This window comes from Canis lupus, chromosome 16 (assembly GCF_003254725.2).
Source record: "Canis lupus dingo isolate Sandy chromosome 16, ASM325472v2, whole genome shotgun sequence".
Lineage (NCBI taxonomy): Eukaryota > Metazoa > Chordata > Mammalia > Carnivora > Canidae > Canis > Canis lupus.
The window spans coordinates 15,763,348-15,783,370 of NC_064258.1; the positions used below are offsets into that span (position 1 = coordinate 15,763,348).

At 47.1% G+C, this 20,023-nt stretch overlaps 2 protein-coding genes across 3 annotated transcripts in view; one reads left to right on the top strand and one right to left on the bottom strand.

Moving 5' to 3' along the window:
• Positions 1 to 3,877: 3,877 nt before the first annotated feature.
• Positions 3,878 to 8,862, bottom strand: GIMAP1 (GTPase, IMAP family member 1). 2 transcript variants are annotated; one of them, XM_025453039.3, is made up of 3 exons: positions 8,386 to 8,862; positions 6,107 to 6,155; positions 3,878 to 5,144 (listed from the first exon to the last, which is right to left on the bottom strand). In XM_025453039.3, exons 2-3 carry the CDS (start codon positions 6,147 to 6,149, stop codon positions 4,300 to 4,302), a joined length of 888 nt encoding a protein of 295 aa, XP_025308824.1. In that variant the 5' UTR covers positions 6,150 to 6,155; positions 8,386 to 8,862; the 3' UTR covers positions 3,878 to 4,299. The 2 variants fall into 2 exon arrangements, with proteins under 2 accessions (XP_025308824.1, XP_025308833.1); XM_025453048.3 differs by having other exon boundaries at positions 8,310 to 8,862.
• Positions 8,863 to 10,296: 1,434 nt separating this feature from the next.
• GIMAP4 (GTPase, IMAP family member 4) overlaps positions 10,297 to 20,023 on the top strand; it is a 32,653-nt gene continuing 22,926 nt past the window's right edge. Inside the window, exon 1 of the mRNA XM_049094937.1 lies at positions 10,297 to 10,358. Coding sequence (XP_048950894.1) covers positions 10,312 to 10,358 — 47 coding nt within the window. The 5' untranslated portion in view covers positions 10,297 to 10,311. The remainder of the gene's footprint in view (positions 10,359 to 20,023) is intronic.

Consider the following 20,023-nt stretch of genomic DNA (forward strand, 5'->3'; position numbering starts at 1 on the left):
CCAGTCATATGGATTGAGGCCCACTGCAATGGCCTTATCTTAACAATTAAACCTGCAAACCTAACCTTATTTCTAAGTAAGGTCACACTCAGGGGTACTAGGGGTTAGGACTTGAACATATCTTTATGAAGGGAAACATGGTTCAACCCACAGGAGGGGAGAAAAGCTTAAAAAGTGACATTGAGGGGCACCTGGGTGGCTCAGTTTGTTGAGCAGTTGACTCTTGATTTCAGCTCAGGTCTTGGTCTCAAGCCCCATGTTGGTTTCCATGCTGGGTGTGGAGCCTACTTTAACACACACACACACACACACACACACATTTCAAAAAGTGAAGTTGAATATAAATGTTAACAGAGTATAAAGGAACTAAAACTCACATCCTCTCAAGGAAATTCTCATGGGCCCACTCCAGTTTTTGGACACTCCATACAAATTAAATCATACTTTTATGTGATTTTTTGGTGTGTCTGGCTTTTTCACATAGTTTAATGCTTTCAAGCTTCATTCCTATTGTAGCCTGGATCTGTACTCCCTTCCTTTTTATGGCTAAATAATGTTCCATTGTGTAGATACACCATATTTTGTATATCCACTCATCAGTTGATGTACCTTTGGGTTGCTTCTACTTTTTTGGCTATTATGAATTCTGCTGCTAGGAACATTCATGTATGAGTTTTTGTTTGAACACGTTTTTAGTTCTCTCAGTAACATACCTAGGAGCAGAATTACTGAGTCATGTGGTACTTTTTTTAAGGAACTGCCAGACTATGCTCCATAGTGGTTGTACCATTTGACACCCTTACCAGCAATGTAGAAGGGTTCGATCTCTCCACATCCTCACTAGTATTTGTGAGTTTTTGTTTTTATTTTGTAATTATAACCATCTTGCAAATATGAAAAGGTATCTCATTTTGGTTTTGATTTGCATTTCCTTACTGACTAATGATGGTGAGCATCTTTTTCACGTGCTTATTGACTCTTTGTGTATTTTCTTTGGAGAAATGTCTAATCAATTTTTTTTATCTATTTAAAAACTGAGTTTTTGTTTTTTTATTGTGGAGTTATGAGAGTTCTTTATTCTCTTTTTTTAATTTTTATTTATTTATGATAGTCACAGAGAGAGAGAGAGAGAGAGAGGCAGAGACATAGGCAGAGGGAGAAGCAGGCTCCATGCACCGGGAGACCGACGTGGGATTCGAACCCGGGTCTCCAGGATCGCGCCCTGGGCCAAAGGCAGGCGCCAAACTGCTGCGCCACCCAGGGATCCCTGTTCTCTTTTTTAAAACATTTTTTAAACGATTTTTTTAATTTAAAGATTTATTTATTTATTTATTCATGATAGACATAGAGAGAGGGAGAGAGAGAGAGAGAGAGAGGGAGAGGAGGAGGAGGGAGAAGCAGGCTCCATGCCAGAAGCCTGACGCGGGACTCAATCCCAGGACTCCAGGATTGCGCCCTGGGCCAAAGGCAGGCGCTAAACCACTGAGCCACCCAGGGATCCCCGAGTTCTTTATTCTCATACTAGATCTTTATCAGACACAGAATTTGCATATATTTTCTCCCATTCTGTGGGTTTTCTGTTCAGTTTTGATAGTGTTCTATCATGGGCAAAAGTTTTAATCCAGTTTATCTATTTTTCTCTTTTTAAAAAAATTTTTATTTATGTAGTCATGAGAGACAGAGAGAGAGAGAGACAAAGAGGTAGAGACATAGGTAGAGGGAGAAGCAGGCTCCCTGTGGGAAGCCTGATGTGAGACTCGATCCCAGGACTCTGGGATCACAACCTGAGCCCAAGACAGACGCTCAACCACTGAGCCACCCACGTGCCCAGTTTATCTATTTTTCTTTAGTTGCTTGTGATTCTGGTGTCATATATTAGAAACCATTGCCTAACTCATGGTCATAAAGATTTATACCTGTGTTTTAAGAGTCTTACAGTTTTGGGGCGCCTGGGTGGTATAGTCACTTAAGTGCCTGACTCTTCGGTTCCGATCTCAGTATCATGGGATAGTGCCCCACATCCAGCTCTTGGTTTAGTGTAGAGTCTGATCAAGAGTCTCTCTCCCTCTCCTCTGCCCTGCTGCTTATGCTCTCTCTCCCTTTCTCTCCCTCTCAAATCAATCAATCAATCAATCTTAGAAAAGAAAAGTATCTTACAGTTTTAACTCTTATGTTTAGCTCTTTGATCCACTTTGCATACAAATATTTATATGTACGTGATACAGGGATCCAAATTCACATTTTGCCTGTGGATGTCCAGTTGTCCTAGCATGATATGCTGGGATTTTTTTGATATGCTGTTTTTGTTCCTTAATCTGTTTTGGATATTTTTCATGCCATCCTCTATCCTCTCACATATATCCCTTGTATTAGACAGCTTCTAACATGGTGCCCACAAACACACTTTCTTCCCAGTGTGTCCTAGATTGCAGTCTTAGTGGGACATGCCTGCCTTCTGGGATCCCCAGAGTGCTCCTTCCCAAATTTCCATCACTTCAATCCCTTGGGAGCTTCTTGGGCTCCCAACCTTCCCACCTAAAGAGAAGAATCGACTTTTGGGGGGTTATGGGTTAAAACATTCCATTGTTCACTCTGGACACCTTGCTATTCCTTTTTAATTTTTATTTTTTAATTCATTTCTGCTAGTGACCATCTTCTTTCTCAGCAGAGAGACAATGCCAGAGTTTTGTTTCATTTGTTTCTATTTGTACAGCGCAAGAATACATTGAAAAATGAATAAGACCAAAATCAAGATTCCCTATCAGGTATTCTGCTGGGATCTGCACACAACCCCTTAAGCCAAAATGACCTTTGCAGCCGGGGGAATTTAAAATCTCAGCATTTGGCATCAGAGTTCCTGTTAGTGTCTGCATGGCTTCCATGCAGGACTGTGGGCCTCTCTCTGCAATTTGTGCTCATGTATATGCATCTCATTAGTAATCTGAGGTCATCAGTAATCTGAAAATCCCTGGCTGTGAGGGCAACTGGGTAGGGGGCATGAGAAGGAAGAGATTTGGAAGCAGCAGTATCAGAGAGGAGCTTGAGTTTGTGCATGAGGGTGGAGGTGTTCCAGACAAAGCAAACATGGGTGGAGAGATAGGGAGTTAGGGGGCTTGATGTAGGCTAACCCGGCTCATTTGACCTGGACCAGAGAGCTGACCCTCCCAGAGACACACCGGAGATGAAGAAGATGACTCTGCACCTCACATCATTTCACCAGTTGGCCTACAAGACTGTTTGCCCTCCTCTTACTGAGATTGAAATAAAAGAAAAAATTCCAAACCTCTTATAAAAAAAAAAAAAAAAGGAATTTATTCATGAGAGACACAGAGTGAAAGGCAGAGACGGAGGCAGAGGGAGAAGCAGGCTCCCTGCAGGGAGCCCCATGCAGGACTTGATCCCAGGACCCCGAAGTCACGACCTGAGCCCAAGGCAGATGCTCAATCCCTGAGCCACCCAGGTGCCCCAAATGTTTTATCTATCCCTGAGTTGAAAAGTGTAACCTTACCCTGTGAGTGTGTGAGCCAGTGAACAAACTCCTCTTTGGGAGTTAACTTTCTGCAGGCTCTTAATAACCCCTGAGGAATTAGGGCTCTCTGCCTATTCTTCTGGACCTGTACACCCATCTGCCTTTGGCTGCTGAGGGGGCAGGAATGGCCATGCCCAGGGAGACATTGCCTTGCTGGTACAAAGATGGTTTTACTCCAGTGTATTCTTAGGATCATATGCCTGCATGTGTGCGTGTGTGCACGGGCACTGGGGTGTGTGGTTTTTGCAGACAGGGTGAGGAATAACAGGAGTCGTGTCGTTTAATGGGAATATAAGGCAAAAAAGACATGTACCACCAATGGAAATATCGATTTCCTTTAACGGGAAGTGACTCTTTAGTATATGTATTTATTAAACTCAGATTCAACTCAAATACACGAATAGGGAGTGAGGCTTTGCTCTGTGACGCCTGTTGCCCTGTGGCTTTCGGGGAGTCCACGGGACGCCAGGGCAAAAAAAAGGAGCGAAGACTATCCAATGACAGGGAAAGGCCCCCCCCCCCCCCCCCCCCCCCCCCCCCGAGGTCAGTGGAGAAGAGACAAAGCCAACGCTGGAGGTTGGGTGTCAGTGAAAGGAGAGCTCAGGGAAGGTCACGTCCCAGGAGGTCTCCCGCTCCCGGGAGAGCGGCCCCGGTGGGGCTCTGAACAGGTCGTACCGGTAGGGATGGGGCACGACGAGCCCGGGGCCGTGCAGGGGCACCCCACCGGCGGCGAAGTGGTTATCGGGTGAGATGAGGTCCGAGCTGCAGGGTCAGTCCGGACTGATCTCCTGCAAGGCCGGGGACCGCAGGCGGCAGAGCAGCAGGCCGAGCAGCAGCGCGCCCCCCAGCAGCACGAGCACCCGCCGCCACCGCCCCCGCCCCCGCCGCCCCCGCCCCGGGCCGCCGGCCGCCAGCCGCTCGCACACCCGCCGGAGCCCGCCGTCCGGGGCCGAGCCGCGCAGCTCCACCGCCAGGCGGTACACGTCGTTGGTGAACGGCGCGTCCGCGTGCTCCCGCGCCAGCCGCGCCGCCAGCGCCAGCAGCTCCCCCGCCTGCGCCTCGCGCTCGGCGCCCTCTGCCCGGTTGTCCAGCGCGCACACGCGGCCGCCGCACTCGGCCACCAGGGCCCGCAGCGCGCGGTTGTCGGTGGCGCGCACGTAGTCGTGAGGCGAGGCCCCCGCCAGGTCCTCGCGGCGGGTGAAGACCACGACGGCCCGCGCCAGCACGCCGGGCCCGAACAGCTCGCGGACGCCGCGCACCGCCTGCTCGTCCTGGGCGGTGAAGCGGCCCAGCTGGGTGACCAGCAGCAGCGCGTGCGGCCCGGGCGCCGACAGCAGGTAGCAGCGGCCCCGCTCGGCGCAGCCCCGGTCGGCGCGGCGGCCCTCGGCGCTGAAGAGGTCCGGGGTGTCGGTGACCTCCACGCGCCAGCCGGCCCAGCGGCGGCTCCCCAGGGCGCACGTCCTGGTCACCGGGGCGGCGGCGAGCCTGGACGGGAAGCTCCTGTGGCCCAGGATGCTGTTGCCCGTGGCGCTCTTGCCCGCGCCGGTCCTGCCGACCAGGATTAGCCCGAGCCGGGGCTCGCGTGCGGGGGGCGCGTCGTCCCCGTCCTCGCGACCTGTGGGGACGGCAGAGGAGGCGTGGGCCGCGGTGCCCCGGGGAACCCAGGAGAGCACCGGCGCCTTGGGCTTCTGCTTCTGCACCCGGGCTGTTCCCAGGCCCTCGCTCTGGTCAGACCTGGGGCGTCTTTAGCGTCTCTCTTCCTTCTTTGGCTGCAGCTTGTGCACCTGCACCTGGATCAGCCCCCCCGGCCGGTGCGCATCGGTGGCGGGGGCGGGGAGGTGGACCCCTGGACGATGGCAGGCCCGAGACTGCAGCCCAGGGCGTCTTGGGTGGTGCGCACCGTGCAGGGCTGTGGCGCACTTGACAACTCCCGAGGCCTCTGGGCCACTGCTCCCAGGCGCCCGGTCCGGGCCAGGAGAGGCGGAGGACGCGGGAGGCGTCCAGGTGAAGTGCTGCCTGGAGCCCGGGCACCCGGGCTGGGATGCCAGCCCCCAGCGCGTGCCAGCAGCGTGACCCTGGGCAGGTTGCTTAATCTGAGTGTTAGACCCTTCTGCACAAATGGGAGTGGCGACAGAATTGTTTCTCCCAGGGTCTCTCCCCTTCTTCCCACCCACCCCCTCCGTTCCTCCCTGGCTCTTAAACCTGCTGCCAAGAAGATACCTGTGACGCCCCCATCCTTGTTCTCTCGCACATTCTACCTGTGTGGAATCGTGTTCCACCTACTACATGGTGTTGTACCCTCCACATCCTCTTCTGGGGGGGGGTGGTGTCACGGTAGATGTCTTATCCTCATTTTACCCTTTGGGATTGGAGGCACAGACTAGTCAGAGAACTTACTATCTCACAGTGGGGCAGGGGCAGAGATGCAGCGAAAAGGCAAATCCGGGGCTCTTGCTGCTTCACCCCAGCCTGGAGACACCTCAGGATTTGGTTCTGCCCAGTTCTGAGTTATCCCATCACCGGCTTCCCCAGAGGCGGCACCTGGGGGCAAGTACACCCCAGGATGTAGGTTCTTACCATAGGCATTTTCTTCATCTCTTGCCATCTTCCGTCCTCCCATGCTTGCCTGAAAGAGTTCCAAACACAATTGGTTGGTTCACTCGCTCATTCATTCATCTGTCACCCCTACTTACAATGGGTCAGGCAAGGTCCAAAGAGCTGGTGACACCACAGTGAAAAAGGCACGGTTCCTACCTTCCCCTGAACATCAGAATTTAGCGAAAAACATTGGAAGGACCTGGCTAGCGTTGGAAGGATACCGTGAGAACTTTTGGGGGCTTGTCTTGTCTTTCCAGGGACCCCAAATACAGAAAGCAGAGGGCAGATTATAGCGCATCCTCTGTGTCAGCGAGGGAGCTTTAGATGCTAGTTTTCCCAGGTAGTTCTGTGTCAGTGACCTAAGCTGTGGGTACTAAGTTTTCCCAGGAGGTTCCACAGCCAGGGGAGACTTTGGAAAACCCTGGGAATCAGGAATTTGCTCAGTGACTTGGGGAACCGCCTGAGGGTGGTTGGCCTGGGGAAAAAGCAAGAAGAGAATTTGCCTTTTGTTTTTGGAAATTAGAAAGAGAATATATCTGATCTGAAGAGCCTATGATCAGCTCTCAGAAAACCAAACACTTTGCTTGTGCAATTTGTCTGAATATGATCTGTGTGCTGGAGACATGGGCCACTGCCCTCTGGCTCCTACTGTCCTTGCCCCGAATCTGAGGCCTCTCAGAGTAAGTGATTTTACCCAATTCCGACCTGGTTTAATGCAGTTAAACACTCAGTGAACAAGTTTGCCTGAGCACCGGAGTGCCTGGACACAAGCACACAGCCTGTGCCCCTGGATTGCCTGATACTCAGTCCAAAGCTTTTTGTGTTTCTGCAGTAACACCCTTGCCACGTCCCCAAAGTCCTCAGTAAAGTTCACTCCACAGGCCTTAGGTGATTAGTTATCTTATGCATCCAAATCAGCAAAGTCCTATAACTGACCCCTGAGCAGAAGTGAAGAAACAGCCAGAAGATTCAGTGCACAGAACAAGAAAGTAGCTACAGCATGAAGTCCTTGTCAATGCTGGAAATGAGAAAGTGTGCTGTAGGCAATTCACTGAACTCCTGGGCTCTTTGGAACCCCTTACAAGGTTTGGATGGGGATTTGGAAAGCTCTTCCAGAGTTTTTGAGAGCTGTAATCTGGGGTTACAAAGGTCGTAGTCATAGAAGAATGTAAAACATGGAGACTCCTGTAATCTTAAATGGCATTGGAGATTATTTAGTCCAGTGCTTCTGAACCTGCTATCTTTTGGAAGTATCTAGGGAATCTTTAAAATATATAATTCTTTGACATTTCAATTAACAGATCTGTACTTTAAAAATAAAATAGGGATGTCTCGCCCCAGCCCTTGGGATTGGAGTGAGTGGTTGTAATGCATTGTAATGCATTGTAATGCATTTGGTCCATACTCTGAGTTTCTGAGCCATTCCTCCTGTCCAGCCCCATCATTTACAGCCGAGTGTGAAGAGGGCCCGCAGCCCCCAGAGCCCTGGGTGGCTCGGGCCCCGGGGAAAGGGATGTGTAAAGGCACATGTAGGGCAAGGATTTGAAGACCTTGTTCATCATGGTCGCTGGCTCCTGGAAGTCCCTGTCTGCACAGGGCTGAGGAGGGGGAGTGTTTGAGGAGGATCCAGCTCACATACATAACTTTCACTTTGTAATGCCTTCTGAGATCAGACAGGCCGCAGTAATACCTTTGGCATTTGCTGCATATGCACTCAGGGAGTTTTTGCAGGCTTCTCTGGGGTGCCGTGTTCCTGCAGTTCCTTCTAGCAAATACCTTTATTACTAGTAGGGGATTAGGGAAGGAGAAAGGATTGAGTCCCAAATATGAAGGTGTGCACTCCACAGCTGGAGGAGATACTTACCACTTCTGAACTTACTTTTTTTTCTTTTTAAATTTTATTTACTTATTCATGAGAGACAGAGAGAGAGGGAGGCAGAGGCAGAGGGAGACTCTCCACAGGTGGAGCAGGGAGCCCGATACGGGACTCCATCTCAGCCCCAAGGATCATGACCTGAGCCCAAGACAGATGCTTCACTGACTGAGCCATGCAGGTGCCCTGAACTTACTTTCTTTGAAACTCAAAGCATCCTCAAAAGCCTGGAAGTGTGAAGGTGTCCTTTCTAGATCCCACGCCCCCTCCTCAGAGGAAGTAGGGTGCGGGTAGGGTGCGGGTACTCACTCAGTGAGCTACACACAGGTCCTGAAGTCTTCACAGCTCCCACACCTGGGCGACCCCCTTCCCCGTATGGGCTCACCTTTCCAGCAGCGATGGTGACAGGCTTTGACGTTGGCTGGAGAGGCCCCTGACCTAGTGTTTTCCCTTCAGTTGGTCTTGAGCACAGAATGCTGCTCCTCCCAGCGCAGGGAGGAAGTCAGGGCCTCTCAGAGCTCAGAGCCCCAGAGGGAGGGCCCAGGGGTGCCGACTTAAAGGGACAGGAACATGGGGCAGCCAGTGGCACCTCTACATCCTTTCCCATGCAAACCTCACCCCCTGCTTTAGATGATGGTGATGTTTCCCACTGGTCCCCATGACACCCCATCTTGTCCCCAGCACAGGCTGTAACCTCAAGAGAAGAGCAGTTTAGACTTCTGAGGCCTGTGTTCAGTTCCAGCCTCTACCCACGAATCGTATCTCCAGTTGCCTTTTATTCTTGGGGGTGTTTTCCTATGAAATGGCCTCCTGAGAGTCTCCCTCCCCAGGGCAGGATTCAGGGAGGAGGCTTGACTGGAGATCAGTGTGGACAGGGTCACTGGTGTGGTCTTCTCTGCGAGTCTCATCATTCTTTTTTTTTTTTTAAGATTTTATTTGTTTATTCATGAGAGACACAGAGAGGCAGAGACATAGGCAGAGGGAGAAACAGGCTCCCTGTTGGGAGCCTGAGGCGGGACTCAATCCCAGGACCCTGGGATTACGCCCTGAGCTAAAGGTGGATGCTTAACCCCTGAGCTGCCCAGATGCCAGTCTCATCTTTCTTAAAGAGAAGGAGGACTTTTCCAGTTATTAAAGATCAGACAGCAGGAAGGGAATGTAAATTTTTCATACAAGGCTTAAACTAGCCTCAGACCTGAATTTCGGTTTCCTCTCTCAGGAGGGTCATGGGGGAGGTGAGTAAAATAGCCAGCCGTTATGTGGAGAGAAGGCTACAACAGGATATGGTGATACGGACCCTGGAACTGGGTAGGTCATTAATCAGCTCAGATCTTGCCTAACTCACTTAAACTTTCTGGAGTTAACTTCAACCAAAGCTAAATGGCTGGGATCTTTTTACCCATTCTCGCCAGCTCATTCTCTCTAGTGATGATACCTACCCCACTACCCTCCATCTTGTCCCTCTCCCCAGCTTTAATGAGATATAATTGAATTGTAACACTGTGTAAGTTTAGAGGACACAGTGTTGATTTGATGCACTTACATGTTGCAAAATGATTAAGGCCATAGGATTATTAGTTAACACCTGCATCACAACACAGAATTACCATTGCTTTTTTTTTTTTTTTGAGTGACAACATTTTTTTAAAGGTTTTATTTATTTATTCATGAGAGACACAGAAAGAGAGGCAGAGACACAGGCAGAGGGAGAAGCAGGCTCCATGCAGGGAGCTGGATGTGGGACTCGATCCCGGGTCTCCAGGATCAGGCCCTGGGCTGAAGGCGGCGCTAAACCGCTGAGCCACCCGGGCTGCCCTTGAGTGACAACATTTAAGATCATCTACTCTCTTAGCAACTTCTTATAGATAGAGTGCTATTAACTCTCACCACTGTGCTGCACATTAGACCCCCAGAACTTACTCATTTTATAACTGGAACTTTGTACTCTTTGACCAATATCTTCCCCATTCCCCTGTCCTTCAGCCCCTGGTAACTACTACTATACTCTCCATTTCTATGAGTTTGGCTTTTTAAAATTCCTCGTAGAAGTGATATTGTACGTATCTGTTGTTTTGTGTCTGGCTTATTTCATTTAGGACAATGCCTTCAAGTTCCACCCATGTTGCAAATGACAAGATTCTTCTTTCTTGTGGCTGAATATAACATTTATATCTATATATCTGTATCTATCTATCTATCTATCTATCTATCTACCTATCAATATACATATATATATTTTATCCATTTATCTACAGATGGACACTTTGGTGGTTTCCATGTCTTGGCCCTTGTGAATCATGCTGCAGCGGACATGGGAGTGCAGATATCTCTTCAAGATGCTGCTTTCATTTCCCTTAGGTAAATACCCAGAAGGGATTACAGGATTACATGGTAATTCTATCTGTAATTTTTGGAGGGCCCTCCATACTGCTTTCCACAGTGGCTGCACCAATTTACATTCCCGCCAGCAGTGCACAAGGGTCCCCCTTTCTCCACATCCTTGCCAACACTTGCTGTCTCTTCTATTCTTGATGACAGCCATTCTGACAGGTATGAGGGGACATCTCATTGTTGTTTTGATTTGCATTTTCCTGACGGTAATGACACGGAACACTTTTCATGTTACCTATCAGCCATTTGTATGTCTTCTTTGGAAAAAAATGTCTATTTAGTTCCTCTGCCCTTTTAAAAATTGAATTGCTTGTTGTTGTTGCTGTTGTTTTAAGATTTTATTTATTTATATGAGAGAGAGAGTGAGCATGAGGGGGAAAGGCAGAGGGGTAAGGAGAAGCAGACTCCCCACTGAGCAGAGAACCTGTTTCTGGCTCCATCCCAGGACCTTGAGATCATGACCTGAGCTGAAGGTAGATACTTAACCAACTGAGCCACCCAAGTGCTTCTTGAATTGCTTTTTTTTTTTTTAATGTTTGAATTATATGAGTTCTTCATATACTTTGGATATTAACCCTTTATCGCATATGTGATTTGCAAACATTTTCTCCCATTCATTGGGTTGCCTTTTCATGTTGTTGATGGTTTCCTTCACTGTGCAGAAGCTTTTAGTTTGATGTCATTGCATTTATTTATTTTATCTTTCATTGCCTTTGTTTTTGGGGTCAAATCCAAAAAAATATTGCCAGGACTGATGTAAAGGAGCTTACCCACATCATACTGATTTTAAGCCTCTTAAATTTATTGAGGCTCATTTTATGGCCTATTGATCATAGTTAGGAGAACATTCTTTGTGCCCTTGAAAAAAATATGTATTCTACTTTGTTGAGTAGACTGTTCCAATGGTAGGCCCAATTGGTTTATGGTGTTGGTCACATCTCTTTCTCTTTTGACCTTCTGATTAGTTGCTGTACACACTGTTCAAAGTGGGGTATTGAAGCCTACAGCTTATTGTCAAATTGTCTATTTGTCCTTGACTTCTGTTATTTTTTTGCTTTGTATGTTTCAGGGCTTGATTGTGAAGTTCATATATGTTTATAATTACTATAGCTTCAAATTCACTGATTCTTTCTTCACCCAGCTTGAATCTATTATTGAGCCCCACAGGTGTATTCTTCATTTCAATTATTATACTTTTCAACTGGAGAATTTCTATTTTGTTCTTAAAATATAATTTCTGTATTCTTATTGACATGCGAAGGATAGCAAATCAAGGCCTAGAAAAGCAGAAAGGGGATCAGTTTGCAGATGAGCTACTATATGCTATGTTACCTCAGCTGCCCAGTTTTTAACAAGAACTACAAGATATACATCAAAACAAGAAAGTATGACCCACGTACTGGAAACAATCAGGCCACAGGAATGGCATGTGAGAGCCCCTGGATATTGGATTTGAAGACAGGGCTTCAAAGCAGCAATTATAAGTGCATTTAAGGAACTGATGGAAATCACACTTAGAGAAATAAAGAAAGCTATGGAGACAATATCTCAGCATAATAGATTCAGAGAAAGCATTTGACAAAACTGAACAGCCTTTCATAATAAAAACACTCAACAGACTGGAAATAGAAGGAGACTTCCAGGAGTACATGGGTGGCTCAGTGGTTGGGCGTCTGCCTTTGGCTCAGGTCATGATCCCGGGGTCCTGGGATCAAGTCCTGAATTGGACTCCCTGCAGGGAGTCTGCTTCTCCTTCTACCTGTATTTCTACCTCTCTCTCTTTGTCTCTCATCAATCATTAAATAAAATCTTTAAAAAAGAAAGGAAGAAAGAAACTTTCATAACCTGGTGAGGGGCGTCTATGGAAAATCACATGGCTAGCATCCTAGTTCATGACGAAAATCTGAAAGCCTAGTCCCTGTGATCGGAAATGAGGCAGGGATGTCTGCTCTGGTCACTTCATTTCAGCTTTGTGTGGCCGTGCTTACCATCTTGGCTAAACTCCTGTGGTGTGAAACCTCAGGTGCGCCCCTCACAAGGTATAACCTGGAACCTGCACACAGTCATGGAGTGACAGTAGTTGTAGCAGTACTCTTATCTCTTTTCCCTAATCGCTCTGCTACTCTGCATGCCTCTGTTGGTACAACACTCAGCTGTAAGCCTACGAATTGCCAGCTGATTGTTCTCTGGTTGTTTAGAAGGCCTTGGGACATAAATTGTTCCACAGTCTGATTTAACTAAATCCACAGAGAGTGGCTTCTGTGGCCAGTCTTTCAGCTTTTCTCTGACCCTAAAAGGACTCTCCTTAGATGCTTCTTTTCTTGATTCTCTCTGGCCAGCTGGCTGGCCTGTGATTTTTCTTGAATCGCTTGTAGGGTTACCAGTCTCCTCTAAATTGCTTGTCCCACAAAATGTTCATTCTTTTCAAAGAGTAGCCTTTGACTTGAATTTCCTAGTAAAGGAGGCCTAGGCCCAGAGCAGGGGATGATAGCCTCTGGTCTTTTCAACTTGCCTCTCCCACCGTGGACCTGCTGTCCTCTGAGCGAACTGGACTGTGGGCAGCTGGGCCGCCAGTGTTGGCAGCCTGCTGGCTCTGGGGTGCGGCCGCTGCCCTGTGAGTAGAGGAACAGGAGGGTGCTGCTGGCTGCACCCACCAAGAGTTTAGTTTCCACAACCAGAATCAGAGGGGATGAGAAAGGTTGCGCACTCACACCTATTTCTAAGATACGGTAGTCTTACTGGTTAGCCGAGGAGAGCGGGAGCCCCACCTTCTTGGCCACACCTGCCCAGAATGCAGGTTCCTCCTAGATGAGCTGAGTTGGAAGGGAAGAAGCAGGTTATGGCCTAAGTGTCACAGACTCACTGTTCTTACTAAGGGTTAGTGTATTTTTTAAAAAAATAAATATTTCTTTGTTTGCTATATGACCTTGGAACAACTCTTAGAGACTAAGTTTTTTTTGAAATAACTGACCAGTTGTAGCTTCTCCACCAGTAAGAAGTCTGCCTGGTTCTTCACGGTGCATTCTGGAAGTGGAAGCATGTCAGTAGTTGATCAAACCCCAGCCACCTTGCTTCCCTCTTGCTTCTGGGTGCTGGATTTTGTATAGTTTTGTTTCTACCGTGCTGTTGATATCTGTTGTACTTGAAGGAAATGTTGCCACATGGAGAGCCAGGTGGCAGTTGTATCTGGAGTCCCGGTCTCCTGCTGTGTGCAGATCTGGAATCCTTACAGAGGGCCAGAGAAATGCTGGTGTCACCCTCCATCTCCAAATAGTCACGTGTGCTCTTTCACAGCTTAAAACTGAGTCACGTAAACACAATGTTCAAGTTCCGTTTCTTTCTTGACTAAATAATAGTCAAGAACAATGAGGCTGCTCAGCTGTTTCTTAGCTATTTAGGCTTTGTGTTAAAATTTGTTAAAATTTTGAAAGATAGCAACCTCCAGGTGCACCTGTACCCATGTAGAGCGGAGCTGATTTGGTTCAGCTCATGTCAGAGTCTAAAATGCTGTGCTTGTTCAGACCCAGGCCCTTATGTGGGTTGGAGATTCCCAGGAAAACCCCTCTTCGTCCTCAACCTGGCATCAGCCTGCAGATGGAAGGGGAGAGAGTCCTGTGTAGAGGTCAGTGCCATCCTCATCATGGAATGGCTCCCTGGTCCTGCCTTCCTCCTCCAGTCCCCCCCTGGGAGCACAGCAGCACGCACAAATAAGAGAACATGGCATGGGGGCACCTGGGGGGCCCAGTTGGTCAAGCTTCTGACTTTAGCTCAGGTCATGATACAGGGTACTGAGATTAAGCCTGGAGTCAGGCTCCCTGTTCAGCTGGGGAGTCTGCTTCTCCCTCTCCTGTTCCTGCTGCTTGTGCTCTCTCTTGCTCACTCTCTCTGTTAAATCAATCAAAAAATCAATCAATGAATCTTAAAAAATAGAGGAAGACATGGGCCTGTAAGCTTGCCTTTGGGACCTGTGCTGTGGCCGCAGCTCAGGGAGGAAGTGGTGAGGAAACAGACTCGCGGGGAGCTGAGGCAGGAAATGGCTGCACCTGAGATAAGATGCATGGGTTTCTTTTTTATTTTATTTTCTACCATATGTTGGCAAACTGAATTTAAATTTTAAAAAAGGAAAAAAAATATATTTTTTGACACTATATATATATATATATATATATATATATATAGTGTTCATGCCATCAAGGATGCATGTGTTTCTGTACACAAGTGAATTTACAATAAAGGTTGCTTGTTTCTTGAAATTATAGGGGATTATGGGAACGAGAAAATACTAAGCTGTGATGTTGACATATACATTACTTTTGTCCCTTGTCAGCATTTTTTTCACTTTTCTTTAAAGATTTAAAAATTTATTTTAGAGAGAGATAGAGCACGGGGGGAGGGGCAGAGGGGGAGGGAGAGAGGAAGCAGACTCCCCAACAAACACGGGACCAGATGAGGTGCACCACCCCGAGATTACGACCTGAGCTGAAACCAAGACATTTAACCAACTTTGCCACTCAGGCATCACCTGCCCCCCTTGTCAGAGTTTTATTTATCATGTCAGAGTATTATTTATCATGTTCATCATTTGTGGTAAAGCACTTGGAAGCACTATCTTACAGGAAGATTGGAGTGAAGCAACAAAAGACGTGCATTGAAACCAAAAGAAAGAAATTACGGTAATAGCACAGGGTGTGCCAACTTAATTGTAAATCCCAGAAGAGAGAGAGCAAGTCACTGAGTGTATGGGCTGGTTCTGGCAGCTTTGAATTCTTTCCCTGATTCCTGTTGTCCTGAGTGGCCTCTTCCACCATGGAATGGTTAAGAATCTGGGGGCTATCCAAGCAAACACTGTGGGGTTTGGAGTTGTGGGGCAGAAAAGTCTATGGACAAGTGAGGAAGGGAACTGTGTGTGTATGTTGAGACTAGCAGAAACATGCCTGTTTCCTTGCTTCTTGCTTTTTTGGCTGTTGGTGCCAGGTGGTAAGTAAAGCTGGTTTTGGGAACTGTCCATAACTGTCCATTCTGATGGCCCTAGTGACTCACAAGCACTGGGAGAAGAAGGTCCAGCCTCATACTGCTCCTTTCCGGCAGACCCCTCAAGCCCAGAGCCCCAGCCCCTGCTTGTGGTCTCCCTTTGAGGACCACAGATTCCCTGCTCCACAGTGGAGGTTTATAACTATAACCAACCAACATCTGAGAAGTCGTGTGGCTGAGTGGGTCAGGGCTTACGGCTCATACCAGTGGGAGAGTCCGGGGATTTATCCTTAGCGGGCGAGGCCCGAATATTATCATATGATATAATTCTATAGTTGGCGTCAAGTTTAGATAATCTAGTACTTCCCTATCATCTTATCAATAAAGATACTGGGGCTCACAGGGGTTATGGATTTTTGTCTTGTTTTTTGATAATCTCTAAGCCATAGATTGAATCAGACCCACACACTTCCCACTGACTGCATTTCACATATTAGTGGGAGAGACACTCCCATGCTGATTAAGATAAAAAATTCTTTTGAGTGGTTTTGGTATTCTCTAAGAGTGTGGGATTGGCTCTTGCTGGGGCATGCTGGGGCATGCTTCTACCTTTTAGGCAGAGGGGGCTTATCACCCCTTCAGCTCACTCCACCTGAATAGGCTGCCTGCCCCCCTGAAGAGTTCAGGAGGCCTTACCTGTACTGCCAGGCCTTAAGTTCCTTCTCTCTCCTTCTCATTCTCTTTTTTAAAAGATTGTATGTATGTATGTATGTGAGAGAGAGCACGTGCATGAGCAGGGGAGGGGAAGACGCAGAGCCAGAGGGAGAAGCAGACTCCCCCCTGAGCAGTGAGCCCCATTCGGGGCTCCATCCAGGACCCACAAATCATGACCTAAGCTGAAGGCAGATGCTTAACTGGCTGAGCCACACAGGCACCCTTCTCTTTCTCTTTAAAAGAAACAATTTTTAGTTTTTGTTTTGGTGTTGTGTATATTGTTGACAAAGACTAAATACTTTGGAGGATTTAAATCTAAATTCTCCTGAGAAAGCCACAGCTTCTCTTATCACTGAGATCCGTGGTCCATCTGGGCCAGATATGTTGTGGAAAATGAGGAAGAACGTGGTCAATGGAATTCACCCTTTCTCGCACTGTGTAGTGCAGAGGGGAGAACTTTGGGGTGTTAAGAGGATGGGACAAAATGTAGGCCGGTGGAAAGGCAGAGGAGGGGGGAAGGTGACATAGAAAGCTCCTAGCCCTGCTCTCACAGATTGCCCCAAACTCAAGCTTGAAACAACAGAATGTGATTTCTGCTCCGGAGTCCAAAAGCGAGATGGCAGCAGAGCCGCACTGTCTCTGAAGGCTCTAGGGGGAGAGCCTTGCTTGCTTCGTCCTGGGCTCTGCTAGTCGCTGGCCATCTTAGTGCTCCTTGGCTGGCAGATGCATCGCCAGTCTCTTTCCTCTTGCATTTTTACGGTAAGTAGCAAGGAGAAACCAGCAAGGTGTGCACCTTCCTCACTTTTCTCAAAAACCTCCTCAGCTGAATATTCCAGTTCATCGCTCACACAGCCTGCTGTCCACCCAGCAGTAGAACTCCATTCAGCCAATTTCCTCGCCACTTTGTGACAAGCACCACCTTTCCTCCAGTGTCTAGCAATGTAGTCCCCACCTCGATCTGGGACCTCACCAGAAAGTGCCCTTCATGTTCATCTTTCCATCAATAGTCTCTTCAGGGCTATCTAGGCCTTTCCTGTCCTGTACCCCAGGATTCCTCCTTCCCCTATCCATTACCCAATTGCAAAACCACTTCTACACTTAAGGTGATTTTCACCCCATTTCTTGGCTCCAAAATCTATATTAATTTCCCAGGACTGTTGTAACAAATGACCACAAATGGTTGCTCAAAGCAGCAGAAATTTATTGTCTCATGGTTATGGATGCTAGAAGTTCAAAATCAGGACATTTTCAGGGTCTCTGGGATAGGATCAATCCTTCTTTGCTTCTTCTTAGCTTCTGGTGGCTGCTTGGCCATCCTTGGTGTTCCTTGGCTTATAAGTATATCACTCCAATCTCTGCCCCTTTTGTCACATGGTATTCTCTGTATCTGTGTTTGTTTGTTTCTAGAGAGAAAGAGAGAGTGTGTATGAGCAGGGGTGAGGGGGGTAGAGGAGCAGAGGAAGAGAGACAGAATCTTCAAGCAGACTCCCCACCTAGCACAGAGCATGATGCAGAGCTCAGTCTTCTGACCCTCAAGATCATGACCTGAGCCGAATCAAGAGTCGGACACTTTACCCACTGAGCCACCCAGGTGCCCCTGTGTCTCTGTGTTTAAATTTCCCTCATTTTAGAATAATTCCAGTCTTGGATTAGGGCTCACCGTAATCTAAACTTAGTGACATGGCAAAGACCTTAGTCCAAATAATTCACATTCTCAGGTACTACGAGTTAGGACATGAACATATCTTTGAGGAGGACACAATTGAACCTGGGTGGTAAGAAAGGGAAAGTGCATGCAGTTGGAGGGTAAAATACCATCCTCCCATCTCTTCCTTTTCCACCCTAGTTGCAGTTACTAGGTTAAGCCCATTGGTATAGTTTTCTTATGTCACTGGTTCTGGGGAGCCTTCTACTGCCTAGGGCTGAGACTCCACTCCTTGGCCTGGTACTTAACAATCATTACAATCTGCATCAACTTTTCTTCCAAAGCCAATCTTCTATTTCTCTCCTTGAGAAGTAGTATAATACAGTAGTTTCAGTGGAGTTCTGCATATCCAAATTATTAGTCATCACTCCTGTTGATATCTGTTTTACTGTTGTGAGGATCAAAAGTGGTAACGATATGAAGGTCAGTGCCTGCAACACAGTAGGTGCTCAATAGAGACTGGTAATAATTCCTCCACTCCAAATTGTTTGCAGTTCTCTACCTGTGTCCTACTATTTCCCCCCTCTTTCTTTTTTCTTTTTTTTTTAAGATTATTTATTTATTTATTTATTTATTTATTTATTTATTTATTCATGAGAGACACAGAAGGAGAGCGAGGCAGAGACACAGGCAGAGGGAGAAGCAGGTTCCATGCAGGGAGCCCGATGACATGGGACCCATCCTGGGTCTCCAGGATCACGCCCCGGGCTGAAGGCGGCGCCAAACTGCTAAGCCACCAGGGCTGCCCCCCTCTCTTTCTTAGAGTGCAGCGTTAAAAAATATAAAAAAATAAACAGAAGCAAAACCATTGGGTGCCTGGGTGGCTCGGTTGAGTGGCCTACTCTTGATCTCACCTTGGGTCTTGATCTTAGGGTCATGAGTTCAGCCCTGTATTGGGCTCTACATTGTGCATGGAGCCTACTTTAAAAAAGAAAAAAGCAAAATCATGACTCTTGTGCAAGTATAAACAAAGATTTTGCTCAACTCATTGGTTAATGAGGGAACTGGCAAGATACAAGAATTGGTTCAAAGTTCATTTAAGAATCTAGGGTTGACTCTCCAAGAGAGTAATAAGATGTAACTTTTGAGTTATACATTCCATTAGACAGAAAATTATTTGCATATCTATAAGGCAGAAATATGCAAAATACCTCTCTTTCCTTATAGAGTTGTAAAATATCTCAGACGACAGTGAAGCACAGGCCACACAGAAAGAACACTCAGTAATCTCTCCTACCTATTTTTAAAGATTTTATTTATTTATTCATGACACACACACACACAGAGGCAGAGACACAGGCAGAGGGAGAAACAGGCTCCATGCAGGGAACTGGACATGGGACTCGATAGCGGGACTTCAGGATCACGCCCTGGGCTGAAGGCGGCGCTAAACCGCTGAGCCACCAGGGCTGCCCTCTCTTACCTATTTTTAAATTTTGGACTATTTTAATGGTGTTCTCCACGTCATGATAATGAACAGCCCCCAACAATTATTGTTGATCTTCAAAGATTGATTTTATTATGTGTGGCCTGATTATTTACATGGATGCAGCAAAAATCTTAATTAATTGGAATAGCCTCCTTGAATTTGTTCAGCTTAACAGTACTAAGCAACTCTTAATTCCAAAGAACAGACTTCATTTTGGAAATTTTCAAGACAAATCTTGAATCAGACTCTATCATTCTTCTATCCCAAGGGTAGGAAGCCGAGACCCAAAGACTTTCTCTGATAAAATTTGCATATTGTGCCTATAAATCTCAGTGAATTTTCCTCTTCTTGAGGTCTCCAAAATTTGCCAAGGGTTCTGGACTGCCAGGGAGTGGACTTCCTTATTACCTGAGAGACAGATCCTGGAAGCCAGACGTCATATTAGTTTTCTCGGGAGGGTTTTATAGGCGTTTGCTCCATATACAACACCAACCATTGCTCCCTAGTAGTGGTCTGGTTATCCTTGATTAAATAAAAATCACTCTCAGATATCACACTATAGGGGCACCTGGGTGACTCAGTCAGTTAAGTGTCTGACTATTGATTTCAGCTCAGGTCATGATCTCGGGGTCGTGAGATCAAAGCCCCATGATGGGTTCTGCCTTGGGCATGGAGCCTGCTTAGAATTCTTTCTCTCCTTCTCCCTTTCCCCTCCTCCTTAAAAAAAGCCAAAACACACCATATAGATGACCTTGGTGCAGAATTGGTTTTTTTCAATTGTATCTTTGTAAAAAAGAAGATAGATTTTTAATG

What these genes read in the sequence shown, in the direction of transcription:
- GIMAP1 (XM_025453039.3), bottom strand. Translation starts at nt 6,149, where the DNA reads ATGGGAGGACGGAAGATGGCAAGAGATGAAGAAAATGCCTATG. An exon ending in AGATGAAGAAAATGCCTATG is followed by an intron (nt 5,145 to 6,106) that starts GTAAGAACCTAC and finishes CCGTCCCCACAG; the next exon opens with GTCGCGAGGACGGGGACGAC.